General features: G+C 43.0%; 1 protein-coding gene across 2 annotated transcripts in view; it reads right to left on the bottom strand.

Moving 5' to 3' along the window:
• Window positions 1–1484: 1484 nt before the first annotated feature.
• Window positions 1485–20681, bottom strand: part of nlk2 (nemo-like kinase, type 2) — a 63319-nt gene continuing 44122 nt past the window's right edge. The window contains exons 5-11 of one of the 2 annotated variants that reach the window (XM_085371364.1): window positions 17645–17730; window positions 9882–10091; window positions 9530–9631; window positions 4865–4951; window positions 3682–3880; window positions 2926–3019; window positions 1663–1781 (exon numbers count right to left, since the gene is read on the bottom strand). In XM_085371364.1, the coding sequence (XP_085227490.1) occupies window positions 1727–1781; window positions 2926–3019; window positions 3682–3880; window positions 4865–4951; window positions 9530–9631; window positions 9882–10091; window positions 17645–17730 (833 nt within the window). In that variant the 3' untranslated portion in view covers window positions 1663–1726. Of the gene's footprint in view, window positions 1782–2925; window positions 3020–3681; window positions 3881–4864; window positions 4952–9529; window positions 9632–9881; window positions 10092–17644; window positions 17731–20681 lie in introns of both variants that reach the window. The other variant, XM_085371365.1, reaches the window with a different exon arrangement.

Genomic DNA, 20681 nt, shown 5'->3' with positions numbered 1-20681 from the left:
CCTCCTATTAGATACCTGTGGTAACAATTTCAAAATCCTATGTTGCCTTATTCAAAATCCCAAGTTATCGCATTTACAAGATTTTCAAAAAAACTGAGAGCCTAACTTTTAATATCAGCACCTATCAATTTTAAACTTCCCATGTCACCTCATTCTCGAGTTGTCGCATTCACAAACTGGTGTGTCCACACCGCCGGCCCGGCCAGTGGCGACAATAAACCATTTGCCTACTTGTAGATTTGTAGATTTGCTTCTCTATATAGTAGTAAGCAAGTATTTACAGACAAATATGAAAAACTACAGGCAACCACAGCAATATGGTTGCTAGCAAATAAAACAATCACTGGGAAGTTTTTGGTGCAGCATTTTCTTTTCTTTGTCATATTTAACCCAGCAGGAGCCATGAAACTCCAGAGACCACTGTCATCCAGTCACTAGCAACTGGCTGTTGTATCACATCTAATATGGCTGGCAACTCTCAGGCAGTGTGTGAATGAAAAACCTTAATATGTGAATGGAAAACTTGACATAAACATTATCAGTAATAATTACTTTCCTGTAAGCATTTTCCATTTTTCCATTTTAAACATTTCAATGAATTTTCTGTGAAAACTACAGATAGTTTCAAAATCCACTGTAGCAATTTAATTTAACTGAAACTTACTAAAAGGGAGGAAACTTTTGTATCTTTCTTAGACAACAGACATCCCATGGTGTATGTTTTGTAAGCAAATGACAAAAGGTGAACTAATTCCACATAGAAGGACGCTATGAGAAGATGATGAGTAATTAATCAGGAAACATTTGGTCTAAATTGGCTGTGTGACAAGCTATCACAATTTTGATGTGCTGGAACAAGTAAAACAAAAAAACTTTCACAGCATAAATAGATGGATCATATAGTTGCCTGTATTTAAATCCAAATCTCTCCATGTTTGGTTGTTCCCTGTGTTTTCAATAGAACTATTTAGAATATGTTGGTCTTAGGTTTTGATTTTATTTTTTTTATCAGACGTTAAATAGGCAAAATTGTTCAAAATCAATTAGCACCCCTTCTGTCAAAAGAATGAATAAATGAAAACTGTCAAATATGCAGTGGGGCCACAAGGCGACATTTTTTTAATACAAATGATTAAAAATAAATAAAACAATAATGCTACAGAGAGCAAATTTGTAAAAATTCTAAAATATGGGAAATTTTCAGTTGCCCATAATAATAATGTTGCAGTTGATTGTCAGAATAAAAAGTGTGGTTGGAAATAATGCAGAAATGACAGAAATGACGGGTGCAAAGTAGCCTAGTTTTCTAAATTAATGAGATGGTGATTGCAGAATTTGTAAAATATACATTTTATATATAATTTGTGCACAAACACTATATATATACACACACACACACACACACACACACATACATAAATATATATATATATATATATATATATATACATATATATATATATATATATATATGATGTGTGTATGTTCTCAGTTTGTTTAGAAAAATTCTGTACAAAGCATTATACAGAGCTTTTCTGTCATTAATTTCCATAAAGCAATTATCAGTGGACCTTTCTTTGATTCCATTTTTCAGCATAAACCCAGCAGACCTGTGAGTCCTGCTCTCCAGTGAAATGCTACACAGATGATAGAAGACACTGAGACCCTTTCTTGTTCCCAGTTTAGCAGCTTGTCAGTCAGGAAAAATAACGACACAAAACAGTAGCTATTCCCACACCAGCGGAGATGGAGGCATTTCAGAGGGCTGAGCCACTGTGGAGCTGTTCAAAAAACAGGGCATTAAGTGAAAGGAGTTAATATTAGCAATATTTAGTTGAGAGTAAAACATTTGTTAGTTGGACACAAAGGTTTAATACCACCAACGTTAACTGCTAGAGTTAATGATAGTAGTGTACTACTTAGAGGAGCCACATGCATGCTAGTTCACAATGGCATGTTGCTGATCTTCTCAATAGGATGTCTGACTCTTTCCATGGTAAGTGGGGAAGGTTTACAAATTCAGACAGGCTTATCATCATTACTTTCTTTAGGCCTCATGTACAAACATTTGTGTTCATTCATCTGTAAAATGATGCGCAAAATATGGAATATGGCCACTAACCACGTGACATTAACTTATTTGCTGTTTTTTAAATGTGACAGTCATGGTGGCCTCACTGGAAATGGCTTATTACACCAGAAAAAGGTCTTTTACAGATTTTATGTGAGTGTGTGTGTATGTGTGTGTTCATCCAGGATTTTATGACATTGGCAGTGTGTTTGGGATCCTTGCCATACTAACAAAGAAGTCCTTGCCAATTAGGTGTTTCCAGATGGTAGTGTATGGTGGATCAAATGCTGATGGTACTTTTCTGTGGTCATAATTCAATTAAATTTGACAAGATCTCCAACAGCACAGGCTGATATGGAGCCCCAAACCATGACTAAGTCAGATTTCTGTAGACACTCACTGTATCTCTCTCCTGACATTCTCTGTGCATACTGATGACAATTTCAATTTCATTCACAAGACCTGTTATTCCTGATTTTAAGTCCAGTTCTTGTGTAATTTGGAATACTTTAGCCTTTTCTCCCTAAAATATCTCCTTGACTTGCATTTCTGTTGAAGATTAAGTGAACAACAGATGCATTTATCACGTCCTGTGTTGTTCCTGTATCATTCATCAAAATGCTCAGGTACAAGAACTGGCCTGAAAATGGGACAAAAAAGCAACCAATGTCCAGAGAAAACCTTTAGAAAGACCTTCAGCAAGTCTATAGGACTGTTGCTCAAGAAAAAAAAAGTCTGGCTCCCAGAAAGCAGGGTGGATCAAGACTTTGGCACAGTACAGTATCTGTAACTCATGTACACAATATTTAGTATTAGTGTGTGTTCATACTGCTAACAATTACAGAGTCTCCTACCTGATGAAGCTTTTGAAAGCAGCTGATTGAGGATTAATGCAGAGTGGTACTCTACTTCCCTTTTGCTGTTCCAAAATGAATTGATGGATAATTTCTGTAAGAGAAACACGCAATCATCATTCATTATTAATGATCCTAATGTAAAGCCATTGTGAAGTTTTTTTTAAATATATTTCCCATGCTTACATAAAGATCAGAATTATGTTTTCTTTTCTTTATTATCTTGCTGCAGTCTTGTTACCAATGTTACCACTCAGAAAAAAGAAAATCATTGCCTTAGCACTGGTATTGGAGTAGAAGAAATAAAACAGGATGCACAGAAGGCAAGGAGTTTCAACGTTTTATCCTGAAAGTCTAATATTTCAAGCTGTAGCAGCATGTCCCTCTTTATATTTGGGAATCTCTGAGCTCCTGCAATGATATCTCATCAAAATAGCAGTAAAGCAGCAAATTCAAGGTACACAACAAGCCCAAGGCTAGATTTGCACTATTGTAGAGTCTTTACAATACTGAGCACCTTGGTATTGCTGCGATTTGCTGCTATGCCAATAAAATTGAATTGATAATGATCTCCATTGTTAATATGACAGTTGGGTTAAAATGTTTGTGAGGAAGAAGCAGACTTTCAATTTTTAACCCAAGTGTCTGTCAGTCCTATTAACTTATTTTCATCTATCAAAGCCAGGGCTGCAGGGTTTATTTTTGTTGATGTTTATGCGCCTTGCAAATAGAAACAAAAAGAGCAAACAAATTTACCTTTGACTTGTCTTACAGAGCTCAGATTCTTCTCAAAGCCATCATCAAACTTGGTGTTAGTGATGGGCTCAAAGTCACTGGTGTACACGCGACCCGAGGATGTGGTATAGCAGCATTTGCACATGCACGTGTGGTAGCGAAGTCGACCCTCGTCTAGATAAGGATGAGCCAGGGCATCTTTGGCTGAAATCCTCTTTGACTGGAGACCAGATACAAAAGTTAAATGTGTTAAATTTTAAACTGTTACTCTTCAAATACAGGCAAGAAACAATAAATAAAGGACTGGTGTGAAAATCACTGAATGGCCCTTTTAGAAAAGGCACAGATTAAACTGTCACATCCCTACTGGACTGTGAGAACACTAATACTACCTCTAATAGACTGACATGACCATATCATTATCTGAAAGCAGACTGTGTGTAGCCACAGTAACCTGGTTTCACCAGAGTCAAGGATGGGTTTGATGAAACTGGACAATGATAGAAATTACAGGATCAATGATGTCATGAACTCATTAAGGATGCTCCTGCCTTGAGAGCTCAAGTAACTGAAGTGGGCTTTCATTATTATGGTAAATGGTAAAAATGGTAAATGGCCTGTATTTATATAGCGCTTTACTAGTCCCTAAGGACCCCAAAGCGCTTTACATATCCAGTCATCCACCCATTCACACACTGGTGATGGCAAGCTACATTGCAGCCACAGCCACCCTGGGGCGCACTGACAGAGGCGAGGCTGCCGGACACTGGCGCCACCGGGCCCTCTGACCACCACCAGTAGGCAACAGGTGAAGTGTCTTGCCCAAGGACCCAACGACCGAGACTGTCCAAGCCGGGGCTCGAACCGGCAACCTTCCGATTACAAGGCGAACGCCCAACTCTTGAGCCACGATCGCCCCACATTATGGTTCAAACTATGTTTATTATTCCCATGTTATTGCTTCTGTTCATCTGGCCATAGCGTTTTCAGTGAGAGAAACGTTTTGTCACTCATCCAAGTGACTTCTTCAGTCTTACCAGACAGCAGATTTTCCCCAACCTGCAAGTTGAATCAACTTTTTGGGATTTCCTTACCTGAGTAATTGAGTATACATTAAGACATATGTGTATTATTGTACACAAGCTACTTAGTGAAAGGGATTCATTTACAAAACATAATGTAAATCTATATCAGAATGCCTCACCGGATCAAACACCAGCATCCTGCAGAGAAGGTGCACTGCTTCGTGGGTTGCTTGGCTGGACAGTGTGTACAGAACAGGAAGGGATGGCTGTAAACCAAACATCACACCATTTAGAATGTTGCCCTCTCTTTCAGCTTCTGGCACATCTTACATTCATATGTTTCTTACAAGTACAAGAGGAAGAAGTGAACAACAAGCCAACAGTACAATTTTAGATTTAACAGCAATGTTACAAATATATTTTCCAGTTTATCATCTATAGCAGGGGTCGGCAACCCTAGGCACGCGTGCCACAGTTGGCATGCGAAGGGTTAACTGATGGCACGGCCATAGCTGGACTGGCCATTGGGCATACCGGGCATTTGCTCAGTGGCCCGATGATTTTTTTTTTTTTTGTAACGGTATAAACAATGAAAGGTGTTGGATTGGCCAGAAGCTGGCCGGTGTGTGAAAATAACTCAGTTGTTTGGTGGTGGCATCGCGGAGCTTCCACAGATTCGGTAAAATTAACAAGTGGTGGAGGCCAGCAGGTGGATGAGGGAGATCGGCGGCAGGACGAGGAGAGACCCGAGGCGGCCGCCGAGGAGAGACCTGCAGTCTGATATAAACCAAGTTTAGGTTTAGTTTATTTTCGTTGTGCTGACTTTTTACAGTCAGTTACAATAACTCGTACTGCGTACTAGCTAGCATGAGTTTCTATACAGCTGGGTGGGTGCTATGTTACTGATAATGAACTTTATTTAATTCATAAGGTTAGTTAGTAGAGTTGCCAACCGTCCCGTAAAAAGACGGAATCCTCCCGCATTCAGAGAAATTATTACGCGTTTGGTGTTGAGCTGAGAGGGGACACAGTTTGTCCCGGACTTCAGCTAGAATGAAAAAGACACAAAGGTGGAGTTATTTTGTCTTTGCTGCACATCTGCCTCTTCTTCTCTCATTCTCTCCCCTCTCTCTCCTGTTGCTACTTCAATCATGAAACTGATCAATGATCAGCTTTTCTCTCTTGTTTGTTTATCGCCCACTTTGCACCAGAAAGAGGAAACCGCCGGATGTCGCACTAAACAACAGCAGCACGTTTAAGCTTGATCAGCTGTTGTTAGAATTTATTTAATATTAATTTCTAGTATCAGCTGGTTTTTTGTCCCAGTCCAGCCCTGGGCTCTACACGCAGTGAATTAATCTGAGAAGTTGCATCAAAAAATAAATGGCCGTGCCAGCGGTGCACATTGCCAGCGGTGCACATTGCCAGCGATGCACATCGCCGGCAATGTGCACCACTGGCGCGAGAATCCCCCGCCGCCCTCTCCTCCCTGTGCCGCAAGCAGCAGGCGCACCTCGCAAACGGAGGGCGCCCTTACTCCCAGCAAATGGGCGATAGAAAACCGATCGGTGCCTACGCCATTCCCGATATGCACTGGCATGATGTCGGGGCAGCATGAGTACGAGTAATTATTATTATTATTATTTTTTTCCGATGCCGTGATACTGCCCTGGGCAACCGCCCGTGTCGCCCGTGTCGCCCGTATCAAAAACCGCTACTGCTTCTGTAGCCCCATCCAATACTCTCTGGTATGCACCTAGTTGGTCAAGAGTTCATTCTACAGCAAGATAATGACCCAAAACACAAGTCCAGGCTATGTCAGAGCTACCTCAGAAAAAAAGAACAGGATGGTAAGTGCTACATCCACCTTGTAGAAACATTTGTATCATTAACTAAACCTGGAGTTCACAATAAAATTATTTCCAGATTAAAAACAGCATCCTGTGGTATAAAAATGACAGGACTGCTTCTGTTAAAGTGAAGTGGGAAAAAGTAGGCAATCTGACAATTACGGAGGAGTGTTGGGACCACATATGTAAAACTGCCTGTTTCTATTTAAAAACATATTAATAACCTATTAAAGCAAACTTAAACTGGCACTTTAAAGTGATCCACACTCACTATTGCCCTAATTAACTTAATTTCATCTAAATTTTCATCATAATGCATAAAAATATTCTGTGTACTTTTTTTTCTTGTTTTTCATTTTTACTGCCATGGAAACAGAGTGAATGCCAGTAGGAGGCAGATTGCTACCTACTGGGAGTCTGCACTTTCAATGTTATCCCTTGATAAAGGCAAAGAAGTGAGGCATTGCCTGCTAACTTTAGCCACCATTTCCCTGCTTTTTGGGTTCTCTCGTAGATCTGTATGTCCTCGTAGATATGCTTGCATAAACCAATGGATTATAACATCCATCTATCCAACCATCCATCCATTTTCTTCTGCTTATCCAGGGCCGGGTCGCGGCGGCAGTAGCCCAAGCAGAGAAGCCCAGACCTCCCTCTCCCCAGCCACCTCTTCCAGCTTGTCCAGGGGAACACCAAGTCATTCCCAGGCCAGCCAAGAGATATAATCTCTCCAGCGTGTCCTGGGTCTGCCCCGGGGCCTCCTCCTGGTGGGACATCCCTGGAAAACCTCACCCAAGAGCAATGTTCCCAAGGGCTGTTCGATATAACGATATATATCGGATGACGATATAAAAACATCTATCGTTTTTATTTTACGCTATCGTTTGTTTTGTGGTGTCGCAAAATAAACTGTTTACGGCAATATTTTTTCACCGTTTTGATGGTCACTGTAGTGGCTATATTAATTTCTTAAGTCCTCTCTTTCTCTTATATTTAATATAGCCACACTACGGACGGACAAGCGCCTGTTTTTATGCGTTGTCATTAGCAACAGCGATGGTAAAACCATTGCGTGTCCGCTTGTTTATTTTCCACATAAACCTTTCACAATAAAGCTCAAGATCCTGTTGAGACTTTTCAAAATAAACTGAATCACGTGAAAGAGCATGCAGAGTATTTACGGATGAGAAGCAAAAAAGAGCCGTCAGGTGCTAAAAAATAGACCTTAGACTCAAATGTTAGAACAGGCTTTTCCCTGCAGCACGCCGTGTAATAAATACTCACAAAGAAAACGGCGGCCGTTACAACTTATGTCTAAAAATGTATAGTTTCATGCATCGGTTAAAACACTCGCTCCAGGTTTTTGATTGGTTGACATGGTACATTTTTCCACCAATAGGAAAGGGTGGGGTAAGTTACCATAGTTATAAGCAGTAGTAGTATAAGTACTGATTAATAGTAGACACAATATAAGGAATAGTTATAGAAACCAAGGTTGCACGGAAGTAAGGTTGTCTTGAAATAAGCTGACCACTATTATTGCAAATATGGATAGGAACCTGAATGTGGTTAGTTACATATATATATGTTATGATATTTTAGATGATATTTATCGTATTCGCCCCAAAATTAGGCCGTTGAGAGGTGTGGTCTACTCAAAATACAGCTATCCACGCCCAGTGAATTTTGTAGTGATTTATTTCTAAGGATAGATACTAAATATTCCAATTCCAGTGAGTTCCAATATGCTTTTTTGGGCAGAAAAAGAAAAGGATGACTTCATTATTTAACTTTAGACAGAAATCATAATGGTGCCTTTTTTCCTTTTTGGGGGGGAATAGGACAGTCTGTATTTGTGAAATTTGCTGCAGGAGAAGCTGGATCCTTAGATGGTAAGAGATCAGTCAATAATGAAGGCAGTGCAGGACGGTGGTGTTGCCCTCACCACAACTGGACAAGCGAGATAACTAGTAGGATTTTGTACAGTTCCAGTTCATTTCAGACTTCCTAATGCTTGTTTTAATCAGTTATCATTACCATGGTATTAAATTCCTACTCATAACACAGAAACCGCCACAGGTATGTACTGGTAGTCACTAGTTTAAGTTTGTTTTAAAAGGTTATTAACATGGTTATTAATATGTTATTAAACAGGCAGGTTCGCATCGTGAAGCTATTTCCTGCTTATTACACAGAAACCTCCATAGTTGTTTCCAGGTAATAATCACATACTGTTTAAGTTAGCTTTAATAGGTTATTAATATGTTATTAAATAGAAACAGGCAGTTTTGCATTTTGCAGCTCTGTTTCCTGTTTATTAAACAGAAACTACTACAGGCAATTGAGTGGTAATAACTTATTAATTACCACATTATTACATTCTTGTTTCGGCCTTGTTACCCTGCTATTACCACTTCATTACAGAGCTGTGTTTCCACATTATTACCCCTTGTTTTTGGGCCCGTAGTATCCAATAAATAAATATCAGTGCATTACTTGGATATTAGGTGGTATTATTTGTTTGTTTGTTTGTTAATTTATTTCGAACATGTAAACAATATACAGGTACATTTAGTAAAGAAAATAAGAGAGATAAAAAAATACTATACAAAATTAAGTCAATACATTTCAATATTGCTTCTATTCTGATTCATTTACATTTCGAAAGGGAGCGGGAAGAAGTACACACTTATTTAATCCCATCCCATAACCCCAAATTAACACTGCATTGAGGAGTTCCAGACTAATAACAGGATAGCGTGTGGCTGTGAGTGCGCAGATTTGTGTGTTTATTGTGCACACATGAAATGGACCAACTTGTAATTGTGATTACAGGCTAGAAACCCTGTCCCTTTTGCAGTCAAGTCCATAGTGCTGTTTCTATGACAGGAGGAATTACAACAAAAAATAAAATTTAATTAACCTGATCTTTCAGTTTCATCTGTATTGTTTTGTCTTTTCACATAGAACAGATGCAAAAAAGCACTATTTGACCTGTTTGTGAGGTCCTCTGAGAATATGTGCACGAGCGCCTTCACATGCCGTCCTCATCGCCTCCATAGAAGGTGTCCCCAACAGGTCAGTGATTAAATCCAGCTACACAAAAGCACACACATCACAGTATAGTGAGACACAACAGTTTGTTGCATGACTGTTTTTCTTTTAAGGAGGAGGTTATTTAATCCTGGTGGTGACTGGTAATGATTCTGTTTTTAACATTTTAACACAAAAAAAGGGAAAAAAGAACACACTGTTACTTTTATGTATCAAAATCTTTCCAGACAAAAAATTTCTCATGCCTTGCAGATTATCTTTTGTCATCTTATTTAAATTAAGTAGCAACTACCTGCTGAATAGGACTTTGGGCTTGGAAGAGGATGCGTCGCCCTAGCAACTCAGCAAAGATGCAGCCTACAGACCAGATATCAATTGAGTTGGAGTAGTGGCGGCTCCCCATGAGGATTTCTGGAGCTCGGTAGTACTGTGTCACCACTTCCTGAGTCATGTGTCTTGATTCATCCGACTCCTCCACTCGGGCCAGGCCAAAATCACAGATCTGAAAGACAGCCATTCAGAGATTACTGCAGCTCTTTTTATCTTCTGATTTCTTTTTATTCATCTTTCTTCTGAAACCCATCAATCTTGCCAAGATTTCTTGTCTCCTCTCTGCCTCCCTCACCCACTGTGCTCCAGCATGTACAGTCATGGCCAAAAGATTTGAGAATAACACAAATAATGGTTTTCACAAAGTTTGCTGCTTCAGTTTTTATGAAGCAAAGTCCTTCTTTGCCACGAAAATGAACTTAATCGCCCAAAACCCATTTCAACTGCATTGCATCGCTGCCACAAAAGGACCTACTGAGATCATTTCAATAATCTTCTTGTTAACTCAAATAAGAAAGTTGATGAGCACAAGGCTGGAAATCATTATGATCATTATGTCATGCTGGTTGAGTTAGAACAGCTGACTGGATGTGTTAAAAGGAGGGTGATGCTTGAAATCATTGTCCTTCCTCTTAACCATGGTTACCTGCAAAGAAACGTGCAGCCATCATTATGTTACATAAAAAGGGCTCACATGCAAGGACGTTGTTGCTATTAAGATTGCACTTAAATCAGCAAGCTCACCAGTGCAGAGCTTGCTCAGGAATGGCAGCAGGCAGGTGTGAGTGCATCTGCACGCACAATGAGGTGAAGACCTTTGGAAGATGGCTTGGTGTCAAGAAGGGCAGTAAAGAAGCCACTTCTCTAAAAAAAAACCAAAACAAAAAAAAACCCCATCAGGGACAGACTGATATTCTGCAAAAAATACAGCAAGTGGACTGCTGAGGACTGGGGTAAAGTCATTTTCTTTGACAAAGCCTCTTTCCAATTGTTTGGGGCATCAAGAAGAAGGATTGTCCGCAGAAGAAAAGGTGAGTGCTACCATCAGTCTTGTCTCATGCCAACAGTGAAGCACACATTCATCTGTGGGGCTGCTTCTCATCCAAGGGAGTGGGCTCACTCACAATTTTGCCAAAAAACACAGCCATGAATAAAGAATGGTACCAAAACATCCTCCAACAGCAACTTCTTCCAACCATCCAAGAACAATTTGGTGGAGAACAATGCCTTTTCCAGCCTGATGGAGCACAGTGCCATAAGGCCAAAGTGATAACTAAGTGGCTTGGAGAACAAAATATTGAAATGTTGGGTTCATGGCCAGGAAACTCCACAGACCTCAATCCAATTGAGAGCTTGTGGTCAATCCTCAAGAGTCGGGTGGACAAACAAAAACCCACTTATTCTGACAAACTCCAAGCATTGATTATGAAAGAATGAGTTGGCATCAGTCAGGATTTGGCCCAGAAGTTGATTGATAGCATACAAAGGTGAATTGCAGAGGTCTGGAAAATAAGAGCTAACACTGCAAATATTGACTCTTTGTACGAACTTGATGTAATTGTCAATAAAAGCCTTTGAAACTTATGAAGTGTTTGTAATTATACTTAAGTACATCACAGATACAACTGACACAAAGATCTAAAAACACTGAAGCAGCAAACTTTGTGAAAACAAATATTTGTGTCATTCTCAAAACTTTTGGCCATGACTGTAGTTGTCATGGTCCTGGGTCGGTGACCCAGCGCTTTTAGTTATCATTTTCTAGTTTATGATGATGATGATTATTATTGTTTGAGTTCTGTGTGTTATATTTGGTCTGCCTTTGAGTCTGTCTCTGTCTATGGTGTCACCCCATCTGTTTGTGAATCTGTCTGTTTAGTTCAATGTCTTGTCTGGTTCCATGTGTCTGAGTTTCCTGTTTTATTGTGAAGGTTTGTGTCATATGTGAGTGTGCTCAGTTTACGTTTCCCCTGTCTCGTCAGCTGTGATTTCTCCCAGGTGTGTTCCCCTCCTGTCTCTCATCCCTTGATTACTGCCGTCTGTGTATTTAAGCCCTGTGTTTCTCTGTGTCAGTGTCGCGTCGTACCCTCAACTAGCTGTGTGTTCTGCTTCTATGTTCCTAGTGTTTGGTCTCCTGCTCCAGTTTAGTGTTTCTTTCCAGTGTTTCAGTCCTTGGTTCCTCTGTTCTGACTTTTGGTTTTCTTTTGGTGAGTTTAGTTTGTACGAGGTTTTTCCCAGCAATAAAGCTGCGCCTTAAGTTTCACTTCCGTGTCTGAGTTCTGCATTTTGGGTCCACCACTCCTGCTTGCCTGCCACACAGCGATTCATGACAGAACGACGCGACCAGTATGGATCCAGCAGACTCACTGAGGAAGCGCAGCTCAGCCTTTGACGGGACCCGGCTAGCGCTTGGAGGGCCTCCGTGCTGCCGTTCCTCACTAGCTGCTTACCCTTCGGTCCACTCACCTGCTTCTTCCCCCCGGATGCCCCGGTCTCACAGAAAACGCTCCCGCCGGTCCCGGGAGGATTACTATGAGACTGCGAGCAACCAGCTTACACCAGCTCAAGCTTTCTACAAGATGTTAGGGATCATTATAGTGCCACCCGACTCACCCAGCGTTTCCACTTCACAGCAGGAGCAGCCACAGCCGAGTCATTCCTTGTCACATTCTGCCAGTGCTGCTTCCTCTTCTACTTGGAAGCGGCGAACGTGCCGCCAGCACTCACGGCTCCGGCAGGAGCCTGGGACTCTTCTCGACCAACCGCCTAGGGTGAGTGACAAAGTCCCCCTACATTCGCCTTCTGTGTCGAGGGATAAACGTACCGTTTCCCCCAAGGCCGCTAACGTCAGCTTCATGAACTCTAGATCTTCTGTTCCTCCTGTTCCAGAAAATGACAGTATTCATTTTGAGAGCGATCGTTTCCACTTTGGTTCAAAAGACTGTGCTTCTGATGCTCCTTCGGACCCAGGAGTTAAGACTGTTTCATCTGGAACTGTTTATTCTGGGGCTATGTCAGCTCAGTTAGCCGCCCGGCCCGAAGCTCAGTTAGCCGCCCGGCCCGAAGCTCTGTTAGCCGCCCGGCCCGAAGCTCTGTTAGCCGCCCGGCCCGAAGCTCAGTCGCCACCTCCACCACATTCAGCCTCGCTTCCCATAGCACAGTCACATCCACAGCCTGACTTACTACAAACCTTATTTCAATCCTTAGCCCAGTCAATAGCTCAGTTGGTAGAGGAATCATCAGCCTTATCGTCAGCTCGGTTTCCAACTTCACAACCATCATTTTCCCGACCTTTTCTTCAGTTGCCCTCAGCTCAGCCACCTATACAGCCATCATCTTCACCTACACCTCCGGTACAGCAAGCTATGTCTATCCAACCCTTACAGAACTGTTCCATAACCTTGAATCCTAATCAGAGAGACAAACCAAACAATATTGTTATCAGTCCTCAAAAGCTGGCCAGTTCTGAGACTGAGATTCACTCCAGGGCCTCCCCAGAGGCTGGGTTTCAGCCCCCAGCAGACTCTGGACCCCTGGCGGTTAAGAAGCCAGCTGAGGACCGCACCCGGCCGTTGCTGCCTGAGCAGACTCAATGCTCTGTGCAGCTGCAGTCTGCCATGTGTTTGCCAGAGGCCCGTGTGCCTGGTTCTGTTCTGTCCCTGCCAGAAGCCCGTGTGCCTGGTTCTGTTCTGTCCCTGCCAGAGGCCTGTGTGCCTTCTGGTTCCGATCTGTGCCTGCCAGAGGCCTGTGTGCCTGCTGGTTCTGTTCTGTCCCTGCCAGGGGCCCGTGTGCCTTCTGGTTCCGTTCTGTGCCTGCCAGAGGCCCGGGTGCCTGCTGGTTCCGATCTGTGCCTGCCAGAGGTCCCCGCGCCTGCTGGTTTTGTCCTGTGTGTTCCAGGGGCCCCTGTGCCCACTGGTCCTGAGACTGTTTTCGCTGGAGGGCCCGGGGAGCCCGTCCAGCCTCCTGCTTCGCCAGCTGGAGGGCCCGAGGAGCCCGTCCAGCCTCCTGCTTCGCCAGCTGGAGGGCCCGAGGAGCCCGTCCAGCCTCCTGCTTCGTCAGCTGGGGGGCCCGAGGAGCCCGTCCAGCGTCCTGCCTCGTTAGCTGGAGGGCCCGAGGAGCCCGTCCAGCCTCCTGCTTCGCCAGCTGGAGGGCCCGAGGAGCCCGTCCAGCCTCCTGCTTCGTCAGCTGGGGGGCCCGAGGAGCCCGTCCAGCCTCCTGCTTCGTCAGCTGGGGGGCCCGAGGAGCCCGTCCAGCGTCCTGCCTCGTTAGCTGGGGGGCCCGAGGAGCCCGTCCAGCCATCAGCTGCAGTCTCATCACCAGCTGCAGTCTCATCACCAGCTGCAGTCTCATCGCCTGCTGCAGCTTCATCGTCCTCGCCTGCTGCAGCTTCATCGTCCTCGCCTGCTGCGGCCTCAGAGTCTTCGGCCTCGCCTGGTCCGGTTTCAGCATCTGCTTCAGCATCCTCGTCTGGTCCAGCCTCTGTGTCTTCATCCTCGTCTGGTCCAGCCTCTGTGTCTTCATCCTCGTCTGGTCCAGCCTCTGTGTCTTCATCCTCGTCTGGTCCAGCCTCCTCATCAGCAGCTTCGCCTGGCCCGGCTTCAGCCTCCTCATCAGCTGCTGCCTCGCCTGGTCCAGCCTCTGCTTCTGCTTCAGCCTCGCCTGGTCCAGCCTCTGCTTCTGCTTCAGCCTCGTCTGGTCCAGCCTCTGCTTCTGCTTCAGCCTCGCCTGGTCCAGCCTCCGCATCAGCTTCCGCCTCGTCTGGTCCAGCCTCCGCTTCAGCTTCCGCCTCGTCTGGTCCAGCCTCCGCTTCAGCTTCCGCCTCGTCTGGTCCAGCCTCCGCTTCAGCTTCCGCCTCGTCTGGTCCAGCCTCCGCTTCACCTGGGGCTGCAGGGGCCACGCAGCCTTCAGGTCCCCTACTACCACCTCCACATCGTCGGTCATCTGCCTGGCCGCTTGTTGGGCATCTCCGCCACCGTGGACGCCCTCCTGAACGCCGCCACTGCCTTCCACGTGGCCGGCCTCCGGACTTGTTTCCACGCCGCTGTTGCCGTCCGCACGGTCGGCCCCCAGAACTGTTTCCACGCCGCTGTTGCCGTCCGCACAGTCGGCCCCCAGAACTGTTTCCACGCCGCTGTTGCCGTCCGCACGGTCGGCCCCCAGAACTGTTTCCACGCCACTGTCTACTGCGTGGCCGGCATCGGGACCGGCCCCGCTGCCATTCGCATGGTCGGCCTCCTGAACTTGACCATCTGGGCCTTTTTGGACTCATACACATTTTAATTCACTGGTAGCGATAGATGTGAGAAATGAAATAGAAACATGGAAACTTTGGAAAAAGTACACTAGGTTGAAGCCAGGAATAACACATCTCTTATTCGAAGAGATGTCTTCTGGCAAAGAAACGTGTATCTGGCAACTCAGTGCCAGGAACTGTAAACCAACAAAATTAGTAAGTGGGACAGAGAAAATCTAAACTTCCCAGTGCCAGAAAAGGGAACCCAAAAACGTTAAAAAAAAGAACTACAGAGAAAAAAGAGTCACTGCCATTTGACGGACAGAGGAAAATGAAACTGGCATCTTGCTGCAAGTATAAATGGAGAAAAGAAGAGCTAATGAGGAAGAAAAGAAATGATGGTGCTGGCAACTTTTGCCTTTTGCAGTAAGGGCTGGAAAGGTTTTCACTGCTCACAAATCAAAGCCCTAATCTTTAACTTTTTAAACAACCTCTGGAGACTGCAATGACTTGCAGTGAGTTAGCATTCCTGAAAAGTGTTTTGATGCATGCTCAACCAACCAGGTAAGTAAATCCCAAAAGGTTGATTCTGTTCATCTGGACGTAGCATTTGGGAGAACGTTTCGTCACAAGTAACTTCTTCAGTCTCAGCTGACTGCAGTTTCCCCAAATTTATAGACAGTACCTTTGCACAATGACTGAAACTAGCCCACTGATGAGCAATGGGCTGTGAGGTCAGTTCCTTGATCATTAATTTGCAAATTGTCATGATGGGGATTGGCTGCAATTACAGCATTGTAAGATGGTGAAAGATGTACCCTTAGGCTCCCTCCTTGATTCAAAGATGGTCTTTCCTTTTTCATGTAAATGGCATCCTTGACTCCCCACTCAATCCAGCGTTCCTCCCTGTCCAGGATGTGTACATCCTCATCACTGAAAGAGTGTCCACTGGCCTGTAAGTGTAAATAGACTGCCGAGTCCTTGCCTGATGAGTTACTTCTTCTGTGTTGTGCCATCCGCTTCGCCAGAGGTTGTTTGGTTTCCCCGATATACATCATGGCAAACCTCCTGGCACTTCACAGCATACTCTATATTACTCTGTGTCAGGGGACCCGATCCTTGGGGTGGACCAATTTTTAGCGCAGCGTGTTTTGAGGTTTAAAAGCCATGGAGCTCAATGATCAGTGGTCTTTGATATGGGCTTTGATCAGTGGTTGTTGAACAATGGTCATGACAACTTGGATATTAATGATCAAGGAACTGACTTCACAGCCCATTGTTCATTTAGTGGGCTAGTTTCAATCACTGTGCAAATATACTGTTTATAAGATTGGGGAAACCTGTAGTCAGCTGAGACTTAAGAAGTCTCAGCTGACTACAGGTCAGTGACGAAACGTTTCTCCCACTGAAAATGCTACATCCAGATGAACAGAATCAACCTTTTAGGATTCCTAAAAAGTCACTTCAGGAAGAGTGAAGATAAAGGAGAAAAAATGAAACCGAGAATGTTTGGGTAGCAGATAGAACTGTCCAACTTTATGGACTGCATGTAATTTTGATACCTTAAGTTTCTGTTCTCCTAGTGGTGAACAGGAACAGGAACTTAAGGTGGCATCTCTGTGGCAACCGGGTCATGGTCTTTGATAAAACCAGCGTTTCGTATAATAGGTCATTGTGAAGAAGATCTGTTGGAGCTTGAATTAAACTATCCTTATTTGAGGTAGACAAGGTTGTCTATGAAGAGACAACTGAAAAAGAATAGAATATGAGGAGGCAGCATTACTGCCTCACAGCAAGAAGGTGCTGCGTTCGAATTCATCATCTTTATGGTGTCTGCTTCTCTCCGGGTACTCTGGCTTCTTCCCAAAGTCTAGATACTTGCTGTAAGTGGGCTGGAAGATCCTGTGGTTCTTGCATCAGGAAAGAGCTGTGTGGTCCAAGTTCTACTTTGTTTTTCCCTCTGGTCTGTTCTTTTAGGCATCAACTGGGCGATCGTGGCTCAAGAGTTGGGAATTCGCCTTGTAATCGGAAGGTTGCCGGTTCGAGCCCTGGCTTGGGCAGTCTCGGTCGTTGTGTCCTTGGGCAAGACACTTCACCCGTTGCCTACTGGTGGTGGTCAGAGGGCCCGGTGGCGCCAGTGTTCGGCAGCCTCGCCTCTGTCAGTTTGCCCCAGGGTGGCTGTGGCTACAATGTAGCTTGCCATCACCAGTGTGTGAATGGGTGGATGAATGGATGTGTAAAGCACTTTGGGGTCCTTAGGGACTAGTAAAGCGCTATACAAATACAGGCCATTTACCATTTTATTTTTACCATCAACTGTGATCTGTTTTTTGGATTTTTTTTTCATTCCTCTACAAACATCATCATCTATACTGTCAATAAATATTCATAGTTTTTATTTCTTTATCTGTCACATGCCTGTCATACAACTCACATAAAGAATCCTTGCCATAGAGATAGGGTTAGGATTAATGCTTGCCTGTCCCACACACCTTGAGCACACAGTTGCTGTTGACTAGGAGGTTGCCAGGTTTGATGTCTCGATGTAGAATTCCAGCAGAGTGAAGGTACTTAAGTCCTGGTGATGGTGGAGTAGAAACAGACAAATTCATGAATCATGATATCACTTGTGCAAACAAGCTGAGCTACATGTTCTTACACAGAAATTCACAGGTATCTGCTCATTTACAAATAAGGATGTTTGATATTTAAAAAAATTATACAGTGTTAAAATATCAAAATTGTTACCACAACAGTTTCATGTAAAAAAATCAATCAATTCCTAACTGGCTGCCTCAGAATCAGCTGGGGTTTTTTTTTCCCTTAAATTAGTTTAGTATATTTAAACCTAGCAAAAGTTTTCTTTAGTTTAATAGAAAAAAAAAAAGAATACTGTAATCATACATACAGTATATTTTAATGTATAATGATCTTTCAGCCATGTTGGCCTGCCATCTTGAATATAGTGGTTGAGATGGATTTTGTTATTCCATCATGTTTTATGTGGCTAAAGACTGACCACACGTGTATCATGCCAAGAGCCAAAGAGAAAAGAAATTGTAAGCATTCACGTGCATGGAGGCAAATTTTAACTTGTGCCTACACCTTCAGATTCAAGACATGAAGGATCATACCTATGTTTTATCATCTGAGAAGGTGTCCCCTTAACCGTAGAAGCACACACACACACACAGACACACTTGACTTTCCTATTTTTGTGGGGAGTTTAAAACTCTTCTTAAAACATATTTATTTGCTTAAGCCTTTGGTACTTTTTAAAAGGTTGAATCAATTTTTTTCCTATTTTTCCAATTCTCTATTTTTAACATGTTTGATATTATTTTCTGTTTATGCTTCTTGTATATGTACACTTTGTGAAGCCTGGCTTTATTTTAAAGTGCTTTATAAATAAAGGTGCTATGGTATGGTATATGTCAGGGGTGTCCAACTCCAGGCCTCAAGGGCCGGTGTCCTACAGGTTTTAGATATCACCCTGGGCCAACACAAATGAAACAAAGGATTAGTTCATTACATCTTGAGAACTTCAAGACACGCTGAAGAGGTAATTTAGCCATTTAAATCAGCTGTGTTGGATCAAGGACGCATCTAAAACCTGCGGGACACTGGCCCTTGCTTAAAGCAAAGAAGAAATTGCAAGCAGAAAGTATCAAAGCACTCACACAAATTTATACTCCAATGCATGCATCGGAGAGCAACCTGGGGTTATCCAGCTAATTACATTGCAATATTTATCCAATTGAATTGAGGTTTGCAAATGTGAAAAGAGTTAAGGCACTGATATGGTGATAAGGCACTGCATGAATGACATTATGATTGGGAGATGAGCTAATAGATGAAAGTTTGAACCTAGATTTGCCTTAGTCAGTGGCAAAGGCATGCTCATCATCCTCTCGAAGATTATCACTGTGAAAGAGCAAAAGTAATGCTGACTTTGTTCTGAGTATGTTAATTAGATAAGTATAATTCAACTGATATGATTTTTTGATGATTATTATCATTATTATTGTTATTCTCATTATTGTCATTATTATTAGATTCTGCTTATACTTGCCTCCTGTTAAATTGGATTTAAAAATATATCCTGCATTCAAAAAAGTCTAAAATGTGGACATTGCCACATTGCCTCATTTACAGTTCCACAAAGGTAAAAATACAAATGTACCCATGATATGGTCCAATCGAATTTTTTGATGTATAATTATTTTTGGAACACCTGACTGTGGGGGAACAGTGACTTAACTTCTGAATCCAGATCTGAGGACTGAGGTGAGTAAGAGTTTTGGGGGACTCACTTCAGTCCTGAAGGATAGTTTTGGAGTGAGCAGGAGTAGACTGGGAACTGTTGCTTGTGGGTGATATTCTGGGCGTGAAGTTTGAAATTTCAAGGCTATAGTGAAGTATTGTTTTCAGTTCAGTTAAATTCATTTTTTTTAATATAACACCAAATCACAACAACAGTTGCCTCAAGGCACTTTATATTAAGTTAAGTTAAATACCCTACAATAATACAAAGAAAACAGAGAAATCCCCAACAATGACTCCCTATAAGCAAGCACTTTGGTGACAGTGGGAAGGAAAAACCCACTTTTAACAGGAAGAAACCTCCAGCAGAAGCAGGCTCAGGGAGGAGCTGCCATCTGCTGAAGCCACCCTAAACCCTAACCAGTTGGGGGTGAGCGGATGAAGACAGGATAAAAGACATGATGTGGAAGAGAGCCAGATATTAATAATAACTAATGATAAAATGCAAAGAGCTATAAACACATAGTGAGTGAAAAAGGTGACTGAAGAAGAAACACTCAGTGGATTATGGAAATCCCCCAGCAGCCTACACCTATTGCAGCATAATTAAGGGAAGACTCAGGGTTACCTGTTCCAGCCCCTAACTATATGATTTAGCAAAAAAGAAAGTTTTAAGCCTAATCTTATTAGTAGAGAGGGTGCCTGTCTTCTGAATCCAAACTGGAAGCTGGTTCCACAGAAGAGGGGCCTGAAAACTGAAGGCTCTGGCTCCCATTGTACTTTTAAATACTCTAGGAACAAGTAAGGCCGCAGTCGGAGAGTGAAGTGCTCTAATAGGTACCATATGGTACTATAGGGTTGTTAAGATAAGATGTGGCCTGACTGTTTAAGACCCTGTATGTGAGGAACAGGATTTTAAATTAGATTTCGGATTTAACAGAGAGCCAATGAAGAGATGCCAATATACGAGAGATATGCTCTCTCTTTCTAGTCCCTGTCAGTACTCTTGCTGCAGCATTTAATTGCCAATTAATTTAAGGCAGGGATTTTTTAGGACATCCCAATAATAATGAAGTACAGTAGTCAAGCCTAGAAGTAATAAATGAATGAACAAGCCTTTCCGCACCACTCTATGATATGATGTTTCTAATTTTAAAGATATTCCACAAATGGAAGAAAGCAGTCCTACATATCTGCTGAATATGCGCATACATACAACAGCCAGACACTTTTCAACCTAAATAACCTAGTTGACGACATCCAGGA

Source organism: Diplotaxodon limnothrissa, linkage group LG14 (genome assembly GCF_057381915.1).
Source record: "Diplotaxodon limnothrissa isolate DT_005_m linkage group LG14, D_limnothrissa_male_GT1.1, whole genome shotgun sequence".
In the NCBI taxonomy this organism is placed as follows: domain Eukaryota; kingdom Metazoa; phylum Chordata; class Actinopteri; order Cichliformes; family Cichlidae; genus Diplotaxodon; species Diplotaxodon limnothrissa.
This window is presented reverse-complemented; position numbering and strand designations above follow the sequence as displayed.